We start from the raw sequence: 17,851 nt of genomic DNA, 5'->3' as shown, positions 1-17,851 counted from the left end.
AATGGCGGTGGTTATTACATCTGCCGCTAGATGTTGTTATTTAATGTGCTAATAAGGGAGCAAGTTTATTCCTATATCACACTTTAAAAATATTTTTTGAAAGTCATATTCCAGTATAATTGGTTTTGTAATCTTATCATTTTATTTTATGCAGTTAAAGACACTGTGCAGAGCGGGGCCCGTGGGTGTGGCCAGACTGTGGAAGGGGCCGAGGTACAGGACCACGGATGGGCCCTTCTCTGAGCCAAGGCCCGGAACTCCACTCTCCCCACCTGGCACTAGCTTTGGAAGTGTCATGTGACCCAGGTGTCAAATTCACAATGAGATGCCAGGGGGCATCTGTTGGAGGGAGAGGGGAGTCCCTCCTGAGAAAGCTTCCTTAAGAGAAGAGACAAGGAAGCCATACTTTCTTCCTCTGCTTCTTATTGTCTGACACGAGACCTGGGAATTTCTTCTGCCACTGGGCAGCCGTGGGGGGAACAGCCGATTCAACTGAGATGCAGAAGCGACTGATGGGAGAAGCCTGGGCCTTTCACGGTGGAGCTGATCTGGCGAGCTAACCAGGTCTGGAACCTCTCTACCTCTGGACTCCTGTTTTCGGCCAGCAGACCCCTTATGATTTAGGCCAATTGGGTCAGTTGTCATTTATTTGCAGCCAAGAGCGCCTCTCCAGTCCACCATGCTAGTCTTGCCCCGATGTTTTCCACGCCTGTCCTGCCATCGGGGTGACGTGGAGGAACAGGCCAGCTCCTCCTCCCACCCGTCCCTTCTGTGGGTTTGTCGGACCCTTGTTCCTCGAGGCTGAGCGTCTTCAGGCCCTTCAGCTGGACTCAAAAGGCACAGTGCTGAGGCCTTGATCTCCCTCTCCCATGTGTGTCTGTCTAGGTTAGTGGTTCTCCACCTTCGCACGCACCAGAATCATGCTGATGTGTGCTAACGTTAACTTGTTCAGACACACATTTCCAGCTCTCGCCCCGCAGTTCAGTAGGGCTGGAGCGGGTCCCAATAATCTGCATTTCTAACAAATTCCCGCAGGATGCTGATGCTGCAGGTCTTGGGGACCACAGTTTGAGAACCACTGGACTAGGTCCCCAGGAAAGCCGGGCTCCCCAAAGTGAAACTGCTGCTCGAGTCGAGGCGGATTAGTGCCAAGCAGAGCCATCGCTCCCTCGGTGTCCACAGCACGCTCCTATTATTTTGGCCCCAAACCCAAGCTGCTTTTTCATACTCCCGAGCTCTGTTGCCAAAACTCTGAAGACCTTTACGTCCACGTGGCTCCTAATCTCTCCCCCTGTTCTACAGAATGGAAAGTATCCTTTCATGAATGCTCACCGTGTGCCGAAGGCTTTAATGAGTTATCCCATTTAATGCTAATAACAACCCTGGAAATGCTCAGTTATCTATTTCTGGGGAGACTGATGCCCAGAGAAGTAAAGGAAAGAAAAAAAAACTTCCCAAGGTCACCCAGCTGGTAAATAAATGAGGGCCCAGGTTTGGAGCTGGGTTACAGAGCTCTGTAATTAAGAACTCTCTTCCTGCTTAACAGCATCTATTAATCAGCTGCCCTTTGGGGCCCAAGACAAATTTACCTAATTGCACCTCATCCAGCTCATTTCTCTTTTTTGTCTACAAGGTCATCAGATGTGATTTTTGTCAAATGTCCCAGGTTTCTTGAGCCTCCAATATCTCTTTCCCTTGAAACTCAGCCCTTTCGCTGCCTGACTCTTGCCCCCAAAGGAAGGAGAACTGCCTGCTGAGTTGCAGTGGGACCCACGGGAGTTTGGTGAGCTGTAAGTGTTAACTGCGGGCACATTTTAACAAAGGCCATTTTCTAGGCTACAGCTACCAAATGTTCCAATTTGGTATGCAAATGTACCCCATGTGACTTAGGGTGTGCTGGGCCTTTATTGTTCTGGTTGCCGTTATGTTGATTTAGCCCACAGCATTGTGGTTAATAATTTAGCAAGCAACCTTATTTTTTTCATCTTCCTTTGTCCTCATGCTTCCTCCTTTCCCACATTAAGGGACTTAGACCTGCGGGAACATTTAATCTGATTAACGATCAATCGTTGAAGAAGCGTAGCTGCAAAAGGAATCCCTCCAAATGCTAGGGAAGGTTTTAAACTCATGAGTTTTCACCTTCTCGGTGGGAGTCTTGGTCTCATCATAAAGAAATACATTGACTCACTTTATCTGCTTTTTGTACTATGTTCTCCTTCACCTGATATTAACATTGTTAGGTTGATTTTCTTCGGTTAGCATTCAGCTGGGTCTCTTTTTCTGTCTTATCTGCAACATTTCTGTGTCATTGTCTTTATAACGCAGGTTATAGTTGGATTTTGGTTTTTAGAAACGATCTGATGGTCCCTGTCTTTAACAGGTAAGTTTAATCCATTTATATTTATTGTGATTACTGATTTACTTGGACTTATTTCCTACCGTCTTCTTTGTGTGTGTGTGTGTCTAGTGTTTCATATTGCCGTGAGATTACTTTGGGGGTTGGGGAAGCACAAGTGGTTACTTTATTTGTTTTTCTTTCTTGACTTTTGATGGATAGTGTTTTTTAGCCCCCCACCCCTTTTTCTCCCCACCGATATGAAGGCTGTAAATCACATTTCTTTATCAGTTTCATTTTAATTTTTAACATTAAAATCCTTAACTATATATTTTCCTAACAATATACTCAGTGTATCTATTTTCTCTCTACAAGAAAACCTCTTTAACACAATGTAACTACCAACTCGACTGCCCCATACCATCTTCCTTATTATTATTTAGAACTTTACTTCCACTATTTATCCCAAATTGCTATTTATATAATCAGAAATTAATTAGATTTCCCAACGTACTTAAAGTTTTCCTTCTTTCACTTTCCCTTTTGCGGACGTGCATGCTTTAGTGACACTCTCAGTGAAGGTGCGGCTGGTAAACTCTTCCTCCATGAAAGTCTGCAAAAGCCTGTAACCCGTCCTCCTTTTCCACTGTCCACCTGGCTGTGCACTGAGGCAGGTGATAGTAACTCCGCTCTGCGTGTTCAGAGCATTACTTCCCTCTCTGTCATCCATTGCTATTGATGAGAAATCTGCTGTCGGTCCAACTGGCATTCCTTTGTAGGCGATTTTCTTTCCTTGTGATTCTTAAGATTTTTCTCTGTCTCTTTGACATTCTGCTACATTGTTACAGTGTTTCTGGTGGAAATTTATTTTTAACCCCCTTGTTCAGCCCATGGGAAGTGCTTTCCATCTCAGGACTTTCCTCTTGGTTCGGAAATACTCTCAGCCACCATCTAACTATTGTGTAATGGATCTGGTACCCCCACTACCTCCTTTATTCTGTCCTGGAACTTCTGTTACATTTATGTCGCCATCTTTCAGTCTGCTTACCACATCTTCACTGCTCCATCATATTTTCCATTTCTTTATCTTTCTGTGTGGTTTTCTGGAGTAATTACTCAGGAGTATCTTTCAATTCACTAATTGTCTCTTCAACTGTGTCTGATTTAGGGTTTATCCTATTTGAATGCACTTTAAGAATGATATTTTTCATTTTTAGGATTTCCAGTGGCTTCTTTCTCATATCAACAGTCTGTATCTATCTTTATTTCATGATTTTTTTTCTTTTTACAACTCATTCCTTTCTTTACTTTTATTAGGGTCTTAAACTTATTGTAAAGTCATCCCCAGAGGGCTCTGTTATTTGCACTTATCACAAGTGAATTCGTCTGTTAAGGAGTTGAGTTTGTGGCTGCCTCTCCTAGCACCAGTTTTCTTCACGTGCTTTAGAGTTTTGGTTTGCAGGGTGATGTTGAGAGGAATTTTCTGACCACTTTCTTCCTCTGCACTTGTATGAACCCAGACCCTCAGGGCCTTACTCCCAAACCAGGCTTCCTGTTGGCAGCTCAGGATTCCCAGTTTGGGTGACATCAGAGATGTCACAGATGTATTGATGAGTCAAGGCGGCATGTCCAGGTCCTAACTGCCAGACCTGCATCCACTCATTACCTAAGACATGGTTTCAAGCAGTGAGTCTGACACCAGACTTCCAGTTCTCAAAGAACCCTTTGGGCCCCATTTACTCTGCAGGCCTTGGATTCCTGGTCACTTCTGCCTGTTGGCAGATGGAGAGGCTTCAGCTTCCACTTACTTTATATTTCTGTTTCCTCTCTATTCCAAAGAGAAGCTTATCTGTTTGTGAGGGGGCTCTGTAATTTTATTTATTTAAGCACATACCTTACCTATTATTGCAGTGTATACACAAAGGTTACTTTTTCCCACTAATTCATGACAATCTAACTTTTCTTATGTCAGTTTTATTGAGGTATGATTTGTATACAATAAAAGCAGCGATTTTAAGTGTATAATTCAGCAAGTTTTGATAAATATAGAGTCATCAGCATTACAATCAAGGAAACTTATATCCCCTTCCAAACTTCCCTGTGTTGCTTGGCTATCCATCCCCTTTCCCAAACTCCAGCCCCATATAGCCGTTGATCTGCTTTCGATAGATTAGTTTTGGCTTTCCTGGAATTTCACATAAATTGAGTCAAACAGCAAATACTCTTTTGTGTTTGGCTTCTCATACTAAGCATCGTGATTCGGAGATTTATCCGTGGTGTGTGTCTAATGCTTCCTTCCTTCTTACCTCTGAGTAGTGTTTGTTGCGCGGATACATCGCAATCTATCTGTTCTTCTATTGGTGAACATTCGAATTGTTTCCAATTTGAGGCTATTGTGTGTACGTTGCCACGAATGTTCATCTACAAGTCTTTGTGTGGATGTGCTTTCATTTCTCTTGGATAAATATCTAAAGTGGGATTTCTGGCAGTTGGGCAGTATGGTCAGTGTACGTTTAGCTTTATACCTAACTTCCAAACTGTCTTTGCAAAGTAGCTGGACCATTCTGCACTCCCTCCTGCAATGTGGAAGAGTTCTAGTCGAGGAGCAGAATTTTTGAAAGTGTGAACTGGGCGCCATCTTGACCGGAGGTGACTGTAAAAACACTTCAGGATGTACCCCGAGCTGCGAAATGCTGGGAGCGGTAACGAAGGCTCTGCAAGGGCACAGATGCCATGGGTCCTGTTTGCTCCTGCAACCCCAGTGCTGAGCTCAGGTCTCAGCCGGTGACAGACACTCAATAAATAAATCAATGAGTAAAGATTTGTCTCTGACAAACAGTAACGGTTTATAAGGGTTGGGTCAAAGTTGGGATCTACTGCATTTTAGTTAACCAAAGGGAGTTTTTTTGGGTTGTGTGTTCTCTTTCCTAAATTTCACAAGACTCTTGTTTGAAACTAGTTGGCTTTTCTACCCCATTACTGTGAGATTAACCACCCCTTCGGCCAAGCTTCTCCTTACAGCCCAAGACAGCCAGTTGCCTTCCCAGCACTGGGTCTGCCCTGTAGCCAGCAGGAGGGGAAAAAGAGAGAGAAAGAGACACACCCTCTCTTTAAGGATATGTGCTTCTGTTGAAGGCATTCTGCTTATCTGTCACGGGCCAAAACTCAGTCACAAGACCACATGTAGCTGTAAGGGAGACAGGAACATGTGGTTTTTATTCTGACCAGCTGTGTGGCTAGATGAATACCAGGGATTTTTTACTTAGAAGAAGGGCGGGAGAGATATTGGATCACTTCTAGTAGGCTCTCCCCTTAGCCTGATTTTTTGTCTTAAACCCGGGGGCGCTTTGAGTTCAATATGCTGTACTATTTGGGAACTTCGTTTATTCCTCAACTCCAGGGAGCACCTTTCAATTCACTACCCACCCCCCCAAGAGCCATTTCTCACTCAGCACCGCCCAGATCAGCCACCCCGCCCAGCTGCCCCTCCAGCCCTGGCAAGGTTGTCTGCTCCAGCCCCAGGGCTGGGGAGCAGCAGCTCGCTGGAGGGTGATGCACTCAAAGAAGGGGGGGCGGTTAATGATGGGCTCTGAGGACCACCCACACGGCTGACCTCCCTGGAACCTGAGTGGCTGCCTTCTGGGTGATCTGCCTGAGGAGCTCTGGTGGGTCCCATGGCTGAGCTGGTGCAAGAGCGGGGTCCTCTCAGCTGCCTCTCCCACCATCCATCAGGTTTGGTCTCCGGGAAATTTAGTAGCTTACAGGGGATGGGGCATGTCCCACACCTGTGTATCCAATACAGCAGCCATTAGCCATGTGTATCTATTTAAATTTGAGTTATAACAATAAAATAAAAGATTCGTTTTCCCAGTTATACCAGCCACATTTCAAGGGGTCAGCAGACACCTGTAACTGATGGTTACCACATTGGATGCACAGACAGAACATTTCCTTCATTGAAGGAAGTCCTATTGAACAGCACTGCCCAGAGGAAAAACATCTCAGGTTGTATTAACAGGCAGATTGCCAAGAAAGAGGCAGGTAATGGGGCTGGTTTACACTGTGTCAGGCAGAGCCCAGCTGGGCCACCTTGGTCCATGGGGTTCACACTCTGCAAGGGAAACAAATGAGAGAGAGCAAGGGGTTCAGGCAAGGGCCACCAGATGCAGAGGGCTGGAAATGTCGCTGTATCTTGTCTAAAGGATGTCTGAGCACCGGTTCCTCTGGAAGCAGATGCTGGAACAGAGACTTAAGGGCAAGTAGTTTACATGGGAGGTGATCCCAGGCAGGACCTGTAGGGAAATGGGAAAATGAGACAGGGAAACCGTTTGTGCTCAGGCAAGTGTGCACTGTGAACACGGAGGTGGGGGGCTCCATCCTAGCGTGGGACTCTGGGAGCCAGTGTAGAGCACCGCGGCTCAGTCACCCTGCCTGAGGGTGGGGGGAGCTGGGGTTTTTATTCATCAACATTCATCAGTCATTGCTGAGGGCTGCTCCCAGGGTGTTAATTTTCCCAGGACTTCTGGCCTGCCAAGTATGGAGACAGAAGGCCTTCCCTACTTGTAGAAGGTCCTCAGGCAGAGAAATGCAAATATCAGGCAGCCGGAAGTTGGCTGGAGCACACTGGGATGGTAAGATCTGAGGGATATGGGCCGGCCACTCAGCACTGTGTGATAAGACAGTGCTCATTTCACACACACACACACACACACACACACACACACACACACACACGCTCCTTACGTACCTCTCACACTGGCCTCTTCCTTTCCCTCAGACTCACCCTGCTCCCTCCCACCCCAGGGCCTTTGCATACACTGTTCCGTGTATCTGAAACACTCTTCTACTCTTTCCCATCCCTTTTTATCCAGTTCAATCCTACTTATTCTTCGCATCCTGGCTCCAACATCACTCCCTCTAGGTGCCTTTCTCTGAGGGACACCACAGCCCCACCTGGGGACAAGATCCCAGCTTCCTGTCCTATAAGTGTGTCATTATATGTTTGAGAGGTTAGTTGAGTTACACTGTCTTCCCCAGGAGACTGAGGAAGGGATCTTGTTTGTTTTTTTCACAGTGACACATAGTAGGTCCTCAAGAAATGCCTGTTTAGGTGAATGAATGAATAAATGAATGAATGAATTCCAGTCAGTATGGAATGCTGACTCAGTATGACTCCCAGTAGCCAGAGAGGGAATTTTCCAGCGAAAGACCCCAGGAGGAGGAGGCTAATTAGCAATTCATTAGGATCCATTTTCACGTCTGTAGTCGATGCTAATCACTTGTTTGTTTAAAACAGAAAGTTCTGCACTCATTAAATCCATTAGTAAATGAAAATGTTTCTCTGGGAAGTCTGGCCTCCCACACTGGAGTGTAAATCCCAGGGCCTCACCTCCTCTTTTGTACAGACCCGCCAGAAGTCAGCAAAGGCCCTGCTCACCAGCTGAAAATAGCCTCGTCCTCCCTCCCTCAAAGCAGGGCCCGAGGAATCTGCCTCTTCAATTCTCCGAGCTAAGTTCCTGTCCCCCTGAAATGGGCACAAAATCAATTTCACAGCCGGTTGTGAAGATCGGAGGGAGCTGCGTAGCCAGGAGGGTCCCCTCACACCTTGGTATTATCTTTCCCATGGCCCATAGTGGGTCTAACTTGAGAATGTTGCTACCTGGCCGCAACATCTCCCCTGCCCTGCCCCATAACCTGACCACTGTCTTGGACTCCACTGGTTTTATAGACAAACAGGTTCCTCTCTCCTTACAACCAGCCGCTGTTTAGAGGCTGCTCCCAGGCCACAGTGCACTCACGCTTGCCTTGAGTTAGCTCAGTGAATCCAAGCAGCAAGACCAACCAGGCAGACTCCATTATCTGCGTTTGCAATGTGGAAACTGAGGCTTAGAGAGAAGAGGCACTTGCCTGGGGCTTTCCTCTGCCCCACGCTGAACAGCCTCCTCCCAAAACTGCCTCTGATCCTTGAGACGGAAACGGTTGCTCTCCCCGGCCTGGCTTCCTCAGTGGGCCTCACTCCTCCTCACATTCCCAGCCACCTGGTGCTCTGCAAAGATGCAACAGCCACCTCTGCCCGAGCGCTAACTACATACTAGGCTCCGTGCTCAGGGCTTTCTTTTAATGCACTACGTCATTCAGCCCTCACACAAATTCTACAGGGGGGAACTACTACCATCATCCCCATTTCATGATGAGGAAACTGACTTGCCGAGGTCCGTGCGGCACAAAGACAGTCTGCCTTCAGAGCTCACACACTTCCCCTCTCGGAGGGCCATTCTGTCCCCACAACTGGCCTCAGGACAGGCGAGGGGAGGGTTCGACAGTGGCCTGGTAAGGGTGAGCTCCGCCCTGCACCCACCCGGAGGCCTGCAGAAGAGCCCCACAGAGCAACTTCCCCAGGGACAGTGCCACCAACCCATTCCTCAGGCAGCTCCTGAGTGCCCACTGGAAGTGGGGCTCCGACCCCCCTCTGGGGCATTGAGCAGACCAGCCTCCCTCCCCCGAGCTTCGCCCTTTTCTTTAGTCTCCTTGCCGAGTGAGCCTTGGGACACGCTGTTCCTTCTGCCCAGAGGGGCCCTTCCCTCCGTGTCTAATGAGCAAGTACTGCAAAGCGTAGTGCTAGCTTAGGTGGCTGTTCCTCCACAAAGCCTCTTAGTTTCCTTTCAGTTCAACCTCTGTGCTGCCATTTGTACCTCTAAGGTATGGTCATCGTGATGACCGACCGACTCCCAGAGAGCACTGCCCCGGGGCCAGGCCCCGGGTCTAATTCTCCCCATGCTCTCAGTGAGACTCTCTTTATTCCCATTTTGCCAAGTCTCTGAGCGATGGACAGACTTGCCCATAGCAGTAGGGGCAGGACTCACACGCAGGCTGCCATCTTCACAGGTGTGTTGCTAACTGAGGCCCCCGGCCCCTCCCAGCACAGGTTTCATGGTGGCCTTCTCACGATGCTTGCCTTGTTCAGCCCTCCTCTGAGCCCCGCTCCTAGGAGGCCACGCTCATGCCCTGTCATCTCTGGGCCTGGCACATAGAAAGCCTGGAAAAATGCCTGTTGGAGTTTCCAACCTGCAGATTTTCGATCCTGTTGTCCAAACCCTGATGCAGCTGGCCGTGTGACTCATGGTGTGACGTTAGCAGCCTCGGGTTCCAAACCTACCTTTGCCCCTTTACCTCCTGCTTTTTGGCCCTGCCCATCAATGGCTCACTTATCCTAATGAGAGGAAGGTGCAAGCCCTAGCCCTGTCCAAGGTGCTGAAGATGCAGGTATGAATGGGACCCCTCCGTGGGGGAAAGCTATAAACCCCAGACAGGGCTGTGGCAGGAGCTGGGACAGAGGGCACTCAGCGGGACCCCTGAATCCTGCCTGGGGAGTCAGGAAGGACTCCGAGGCTCAGCCTGCTTCTCTCAGGGTCCTAAGGGGTTCGGATAAGCTGGAGCATGAATGGAGATCATCTCCCTGAACTCACTCAGGGGCCACGGGGTGGCTGCCCGCACAGCGCACAGCCCAGTCCCTGAAGGGCATCCTCTTTGCCTGTTGGATTAAGTAACACTCCTCTCCTCCCAGCCCTGGGTCTCTCTGAGAAACGCAAAGCACAGGTGGGGGGACCAGATGATGTTAGGCTCCTCACATTAAGATGCGTTTACCACAGAATTTTAGACTCACAAATGCCTAATATTTAATCACAAACAATTCTGTCAGTAACTTACATATGTATATGGCTAAAACATGTATAAGGGGTAGAATGTGAAAAGATTTCTCAGCACGGATCTGGCTACCCTTCCTAGAAGATGCCATTCGGTTGTTCTTTAGGAGAAATTCCACACACAAAGTGCCCTGTTCCCCACAAACAGTAGCATCGCTCTGCTTGCTTTTTTCTGGAACACTATATCTTGGACGGAGACCCAGAGAGAACTAGATCTTTCTTTTTAAAGGCTCCCTGGCACTTAATTAGCCAGGCCTGTCTGGATGGACCTTTAGGTTGTTTTCAATCTTTTATTAATGCAAACAATGCTTCAACAAACATTTTATTCATCCTCTCTGCACGTGGACAGGGAAATTCCACAAAGCAGGACTGCTGAGTCAGAGGGTGTGTGCATTTTAGATTCTGAGCACCGTGACTGGTTTATTCATTTTGTTATGTCGGTGTAACATTCAGGGTGAGGCAAAAGTAGGTTGCAGCGGTGAGTAGGTGAAACACAGAGTTTATTCTTGTATTATTATTTATTATTAATTATTGTATATTCCTTTCCATGGGAACAGCTGTAAACCTACTTTTGCCCCACCCTGTATTCATTTAAGCGGCCCGTCCTTCCTCACTCCCCAGCAGCTCCTCCAGCTTCCTTTGTAATTCCGTATTTACTTTTAGGAAATAGTCGGCGGTGACACGGATGACTCCAGTCTGCAGTTTCCATGTTGGGAAGGTGTCATGGGGTGTGTTTCAGTCTCCTCCGGGTGCACATTCGCATCCTATGATGAGGTTATTTCCCACCTCTGGCTCCCAGTCTCCCGAGATATTAATGGAAGCATGAGGCATGATGCCTGGCGCATACTGGGCATTCAGTGTGTGTGAGTTTCTGTAAGAGACCACGTGACAGCGACCTGCCCGGGCGTGTGCATCTTCACGCATGTGAGCGTTAGATTCTTAGAGGCAGATTTGCTGGTCCAAAGGCATGCTCACTCACACTGGACAGGGACTGCCAAATTAGCCTCTGAAGAGCTTGTACCAAATTGCACGCCCTTTTCCCCACACACTTGCCAACTCTTCATCATCCAATCACAGATATTTTAGGGGCTGAGAGACTGATTCTTTCAAACTACCTAGCAGATGGGGAAACTGAGGGCTGAGGGGAGGGTGTGCCCAAGATCCTCTGTGAGCGGTGGCACAGTGATTCCCATTCGTGGCCTTCTGGCCTCTTCCAGGGAACTGGGCAGTGTCCTGGGTGGAATGTGTGAGCACCAGGTGGGGTCCATGAGGAGGATGTGAAGATGGGGTGAGGGGGGGTGGGGTGCACTAAGGTCTGTCTACTCTGCACCTCTGCCTTGGGGAATGCGACATGTATTATTTCATGAAGGAAAACTTCTGACTACCCTCACGTGAGTGGCTCAGTTGGTTGGAGCACTGTCTGGTGCACCAAAATGTTGTGGATTCGATTCCCAGTCAGGCACATACTTAAGTTGCAGGTTCAATTCCCAGTCGGGGCACATACAGGAGGCAGCTGATCATTGTTACTTTCTCACATCAATGTTTCTCTCTCTCTCTCAAACCAATGAAGACATATCCTCAGATGAGAGAGAAAAATTAAATAAAAAATCTTCTCCACTACTTCCACTGCCTCCCCCAGCACCTCCAACATCCTTTCCCTTGGAAACGGCCTCAGAGATTCTGAAAGGTGCTCTCCTTACTCCCAAGCCTGCCTGTGTGGGAGGGAGCTGAGGACGTGAGGGTACTAGCTGAGAGAGCAGGTTGAGACCCAGGAGCTGCTGTGCAAGAAGAATGGCAAATTATATAAGGAGGGAAACCAGAATGGGGTGATGGAGGCAGCCATACATCAGTGCTTTTTAACCCCTTCCAGCTGCAGGCACAGACTGCCCAGAAGCTGGGGGATGGCTGCAGCGAGAGACGTTTTCATAAACCGTTTGTGCGGAAGGCTTTGAAGGGAGGACGGCACGGCTCCCTCCTTGCCCTTTGCAGACAGGCTTTATACTCTGGGTAAAACTGTCGGAAAAGGTAGAACAGCTCCTCATCTAGGAAATGATTCCTGTGGGAAATCAGGCTGCTTTTCAAGCATAATTTGAAAAGCTGCTGCCTCCAAACTTCAGTGGTGGCGGGGAGCAGGGGGTGTGGAGAGAAGAATGCCATTTATAAAGCAATCAACGCTTCCACAGAGTCAGCCATCACTCAGAATTATTTTCTGAAATTTGGCCTCTATTCCTTCCTCTGGAGGAAAGGCAGTATAGGCACCGCTTCCAATCAAGCCCAACACAGAGGCTGGGCTAAGTCACACAAAGGGAGAGGGGCCCCGCGCTGTTCATCCCAGCTGGAGCTGCGGAAAATTATTTCCAGGGCTCCGCCACTCTCCGAACGAGCTGGAGGAAGCCTCATCAGAGGTTCCATTCATCTCACTTCTTACTTTTAAACTTTAAAGAACATATTTATGTGCCTCAGGTTGCTCATGAACCACGGCATGTCAAACAGTTTGGGGTTGATGGAAGAGGTACATTCTCTCGTCCTGGGACTTTCAGAAACACATTTTCATCGCCAGTCTCTTTCCCTTCCAGTTTCTCATGTATGCCACCGCGAGGTGAATATTCTTAAAACGATACATCACTCGTCTGTTCAAGAACCTTCCAAGGCCACTTCTTGATCTCTTAAGGCCAGGATCCCAGATCGGCAGTCAAGGCCCTCCATAAACGTGGCCTCTAACTTCTAACACGCAGCCTCCCAGACTGCCCGGCCCACACATCTGGGGTGGGGAAGGGATACCTTCCAATTTTGCCCCTCTCCACCTGGTAACCAAACGCAGCTTTGCATTCTGGGAAAAACCACTCCACCCCAGCTCTCTCTCCATGTGGGTTCGGTGAGCCGACCTGACCCCTGCCTCCGGGCCTGTCCATGAAAATCCTCTAGACCCGGTTCCCCCAAGACTAAGGCAAAAATTCCCCTCCACCTATTCTGTTAAGGCCCTTGGGCTAAGGTTAATTTTTTTCTCTTTTAAAAGGTTGTAAAAAAAATAAATAAAAGAATATGCCAGAGAGACCCTATGGCCCGCGGAGCCTAAAATAGTCCACAGCTGGTGGTTTCGAGACAGTTTGCTGACACCTGCATGAGGCTGGGTTTGGCGCGGGGCAGAGAACCAGCGGAGCCGAGGAGCGCCACGCAAGGACTGGGGGGCTGCAGCTGCCAGGGGGAAGTGCACACTCTCCCGGGTTTGTCAACGGAGAGAACAGAAGCCTGGAGCTAACAGGTGGCCATCTCTCACACTTCACAGAGACAGGCTGCAGAGAAGACGGCCAACACCAGGAGAGCAGCATCAAACGATGGAGGCGGTGGCGGGATCTGGAGCCAGCTGGGTCTTTTGGTTATGAGGCCGAGACATTTCCTTTTGCTCCAGCCAGTTTGAGTTGGGCGTCTTGTCAGTTGCAACGGAGGAAGTTGTGATGAGCCCAGATACTGGCAGGTGTGGCTGGGTGCCTCTGGGCGTGTTATCCTCCGCGTCTGGAATGCCCTTGGTCCTCTCTTGGGCCCAAGTCTGCCTGTCCTACCCCGATCTTACCTCCTCCTCTGCCGTGGTTTACCCCATTAGCTCCTGGGTAGTTTGGCGATTTAACCATCTACTTCCTCAGCTGTAACTGATTGGAGGAGGATGCATCACAGCCCTGACAAAGCCATGAGCAGTGGGAGTGGAGGGAGGAGGAAACCCTCTATAAACCCTCCTGCATTTCTGCCTCCCGAGGCAGCCACCCCAAGAGGCAGAGGCAGCAACGCCGTTTTAGAGATTGGACAATGAAGTAAAGTGAGTCGTCCAAGGTCTCACAGTTACTAAGAGGGATAGAAGCGAGCTCCAGGTCTGATGAACTTGACATCTCCTTGCTCTTTCCACCATATGGTGCCTCCCGAGGGCCACATCCACCCCTTCACAGGACCCCTGGATCCAGCGCTCCACTTTCCTGAACCCTCTGATGCCTGCCGGTAAGAGCTTCAATGTCTCAACCCGAAATTCAAGCCCCACCCCCACCGTTAACTCCCAACTCCAGCCAAACCGCGACTCAAAAACCCTGAGTGAGGAGAGAACCCCTCGTTGCACCAGCAGGTTTTAACAGGGGAAATGATCATTTTGTGACGCCCACGTGCCCAAGGACTACACTGAATCAGCTGGACAGGTTCAAAATTAAAGTTGCCTGAATATAATAACTAGAGCATCACTCTAATTAGTTTTTTTAAATCAAGTGCAACAATCTGCCTGCAGGAATCCAAACGCAACTCAGGATGCACTCTCCAAGGAAGAGGTGGGTTTCTGGGACACCATGGCAAATCCTCCCACCCAGATTATCTCCTGGAGAGCTTCCCCGGAGTCCCCCCTGCCCCCCCACCGCCACCGGTTTGCCCCGTTTTACTGAGGCACAGGATGGGCGTGTCTTTCCACTGCCCCCTGGGAAGGCCCGCTGCTTTCATCTCGCTGGCGCTGGTAACAGGCCTGAGGAAGCGCGCCACCTCTGACCTGGCTGCTCATCTGTCAGGATCTAGAGACTACGTTAGCCTATCACTGTGTCCCCGAGTGGAATCAGGGACAATGCTGTGAATCCCTTTACGATCTCAATTAGAGGGCATTCTCTCCCTTTCCCAAACAGAAGTCATCCCCGAATTTAAAAAACTGGAAGAGTGATTACCTCTTTCAGGGGTTTTTAACTTGGGGTCCCTGCAGGGTCACATGTGGAGTCCCTGGAGCTGCGCTTGGAATTTGGTGAGGCCAGCCGAGCAGACTCAGCAGAGGGGGAGGTGGCGTGTGACTGCGGTCTTGGGGACCGCAGTGTCCCCCTGGGGGTGACACGGGAGGAAGAAGAATGTTTCCCCGGGGGGTGGATCCCCGGATTTCATCAGATTCCTAGGGGGCGGCGGGGGGTTAACAGAATCCCAAAAGATTACAAGCTCTCCCTTCACCACGCTGAATAGATGTGTCTTTAAAAAAAAAAAAAAGAAAAAAACAAAACCACTCTCCCTTTGGCTCAATTCCTTTTTGCAGGTGGGAGGAGTGCGGCCCAAAGAGAGGAGGGTCCCCCAGACCACAAGGCAGGCTGTTGCCACCTGGACCTGAGCCGGACACCCCACCGCCCTGGCAGGAGAGACCCAAAAAGGAAGTGAGGGGGCCCCTCCAGAACTGGCCAGGGACCCAGGGGCCCTGCCAAGGGCCCCCATGCCTACCACCTGCTCGGGTTTTTAGAGCTTGGGGAGGGGGGGGTCCCTGCAGGGTCACATGACCTAGGTTACCAGGCAAGTTAGCTGGACAGTGCCTCCCCACGCATCTGGTTCCTGGGACCCTGCAGCACTTGTGTGTACCTAAATTTACATAATCTATGTGTTTTAAACCACCCAGCTAGAAATACCAAATATTTATCCCGCCTTTCGCACAAACTCCTTCAAGGTTACAGCATGGTGCGTGAAGGGAAGGCTCCTTGATACAGCTACTGGAGCTGGAAACCAGCCAGTGTGGTGGGCCTGGCGCAGCCCTACTCAGCGGACCCAGGCCAGGGTCACCAGGGACCGCTAATGCCAGCACGAGCGATCAGGCATTATATGCCAGCTGATGGACGCAAACAACACCACCTACTGAGTGCTGGTGCCAAAAACCCAACAAACCATCCGAACCTGATCAAGCCTCCCGCTCTGCCCCCACCCCTGTACGGGGAACACAGGTGGGGGAGGAGCCTGGGCAGCGACCCCCGCAGGGACGCGATCAGTAATGCAGACGGCGGGGGTGGGGCGGCGGTGCTGGAGGGTAAATGGCCTTGCTTCCTCCGTAAGTAAAACTCGCAGGGAAAAGAGGAAAGGTGGAGGGGGAATCTACAAATGAAGAGACATATATTAACACAGGGGTCCCCAACCTCCGGGCCGTGGACCAGTCCAGGTCTGGGCCTGTCAGGAACCAGGCCGCACAGCAGGTGAGCTCGAACGTAATGCGCTTGAATCCTCCGGAAGCCATTCCCTACCCCCGGGTCTGGGGAAAACTTGTTACCACGAAACCGGTCCCTGGGGACAAAAAGGTTGGGGGCTGCTATATTAAGGGACTACTGATAATAGCAGCATACAAACCTTGTGTGGGTATGCACTGACTGAATACAACGTTAAAGGGCCACTGTTACATTTTTGTAGGTGTGATAATGCCATTGTGACTGTATGTTCAAAGAGAAGGTTTGGATATGACATCTGGGATTTGCTTGAAAACAATCCGGGGGCTGTGGGGGTGGGGGGTGAACGTGCAGGGGGCCAGGCAGCGTGGCCAGGCACGTACCTGCTGGTACCTGGGGCACCAGGGTGCTAGTGTCCACAATCAGAAGCCAGAAAAATCAGTCTGTTACTTCACAGAAATCCAGAAACTGTCACAAGTGTTTGCTCTGGGGGGGGGAAAAAACAGATGTCTAGGGAACAGGAGACCGACTTTTCACTGCCGCTGCTCTGTGCAGCCTGGATTTTCACACCACGGTTCTGGATTATCCATTCAAGAACATGCACTCGTTTTTTTAAAGTCACCCAGTTACATAAAAAACTTCAAAGTGAGCTCTTGATCGTATTTTCATCCAAGAAGTGTCTTTATTTCATTCTCTTCCAAAGAACAGGTTAAGTGCAAAGAGCTCCATTTCATCACTTGAGGTGAGGGAGGCGTGTGTGCCTGTGATGCTGAGCTGTGTCTGAGGACTCCCAAAGTGACACTTCCTCGTGGTCCTCGGGCACTCTGTGTGCAGGACAGGCCTCTGCCCCTCACGTCCGTGAGCTCTCCGGTGTGTGTGGGGGGCGGGCTGGCCTGTGAGGCAGCTGGGGCCTTGGAGATAGTAAGCTAAGGAGTTAAGCCCTTAAGAGCTGCCAGACAATGTCATCTGAAAACACCAAGTATGAAATGTAAATAAGTCAGCTACTTTCCTTCAATCCAATTTCTAAGCAGTTGCGTGATCGATCAATTTATAAATCGATCGGCTCTCTAATCCACCTTTGCAGTCTTCTCTGCGGCTGCCATGGCCTTCGGCCGGGTGGGGGCAGCTCCCGTCTGCAGGCTGGGGAGGGGGCTCGATGCAGCTCCCTGCAGCTCCCGGAGCAGGAGGAGCACGCTGGCTGCATACGGGTTCTGCTGCCCTGTGGCCCCCCGCAGCTGCACAGGGTGAAGGGAGGGGTGGGGGGGTATGAACTGCTCAGGGCAGTAAAGTTCGTGCAGCAGGAACCAGGTGGAGTCCGGGTCCACCTTCATCAAGTAGAGGAAAACCCTGTGGAGAGACAGACAGCAGTGAGTGGAAATGGTGGGGTCAGGGGGCACAGGGAGGGCAACCTACTGGTGCTCTACCCAAGAAGCTTCTTACTGAGCTATTTCAGAAAAAAAAAATGCTAAAACATCAAATCACTTGAATAGCAGAATAAACCCACTTAGTTCGTAAGATAGGGCCATTTGGATGGTCCCAACACCTAATGGAAATAGAGGGAAAGAGTTTCATATCCCTTGACATACAGAAAAAAGTAATTAGTCTGAGCAGAACAATATTGACATTAAACAAGATCTTGGCAAAGAAACTGGTTAAGATCTGGGGTATAAAGCAGTTTTCACAAGGAAGAAAACCGACCAGCCCACCCTCCACAACAGGCTCCACTTGGCTCACAGGACCTGCCCTGGGCAGGCCCTCAACTCTGCTCCCCTGCGCCCCCACAGTTCAACGCTGGAGCTGGCCCTTCCTGGCCACGGAGAGCCATGGATTCTTGGTGGTTTGGACATGCTTGTACAGGGATCATATCGTCATTCTCCTGGGACAGGACCGGC

General features: G+C 49.8%; 1 protein-coding gene across 2 annotated transcripts in view; it reads right to left on the bottom strand.

Annotated features, from left to right (window-relative positions):
- Positions 1-14,782: 14,782 nt before the first annotated feature.
- The window catches only part of TTI1 (TELO2 interacting protein 1), a 48,249-nt gene continuing 45,180 nt past the window's right edge, over positions 14,783-17,851 (bottom strand). For both annotated transcript variants that reach the window (XM_024559436.3, XM_045194509.2), the window contains exon 8: positions 14,783-17,306. In XM_024559436.3, coding sequence (XP_024415204.2) covers positions 17,027-17,306 — 280 coding nt within the window. In that variant the 3' untranslated portion in view covers positions 14,783-17,026. The remainder of the gene's footprint in view (positions 17,307-17,851) is intronic.

The sequence above is a fragment of the Desmodus rotundus genome, chromosome 6 (genome assembly GCF_022682495.2).
Source record: "Desmodus rotundus isolate HL8 chromosome 6, HLdesRot8A.1, whole genome shotgun sequence".
Taxonomy (NCBI): Eukaryota; Metazoa; Chordata; class Mammalia; order Chiroptera; family Phyllostomidae; genus Desmodus; species Desmodus rotundus.
Note: the sequence above shows the minus strand (reverse complement) of the source record. Positions and strands in the feature narration are given on the sequence as shown.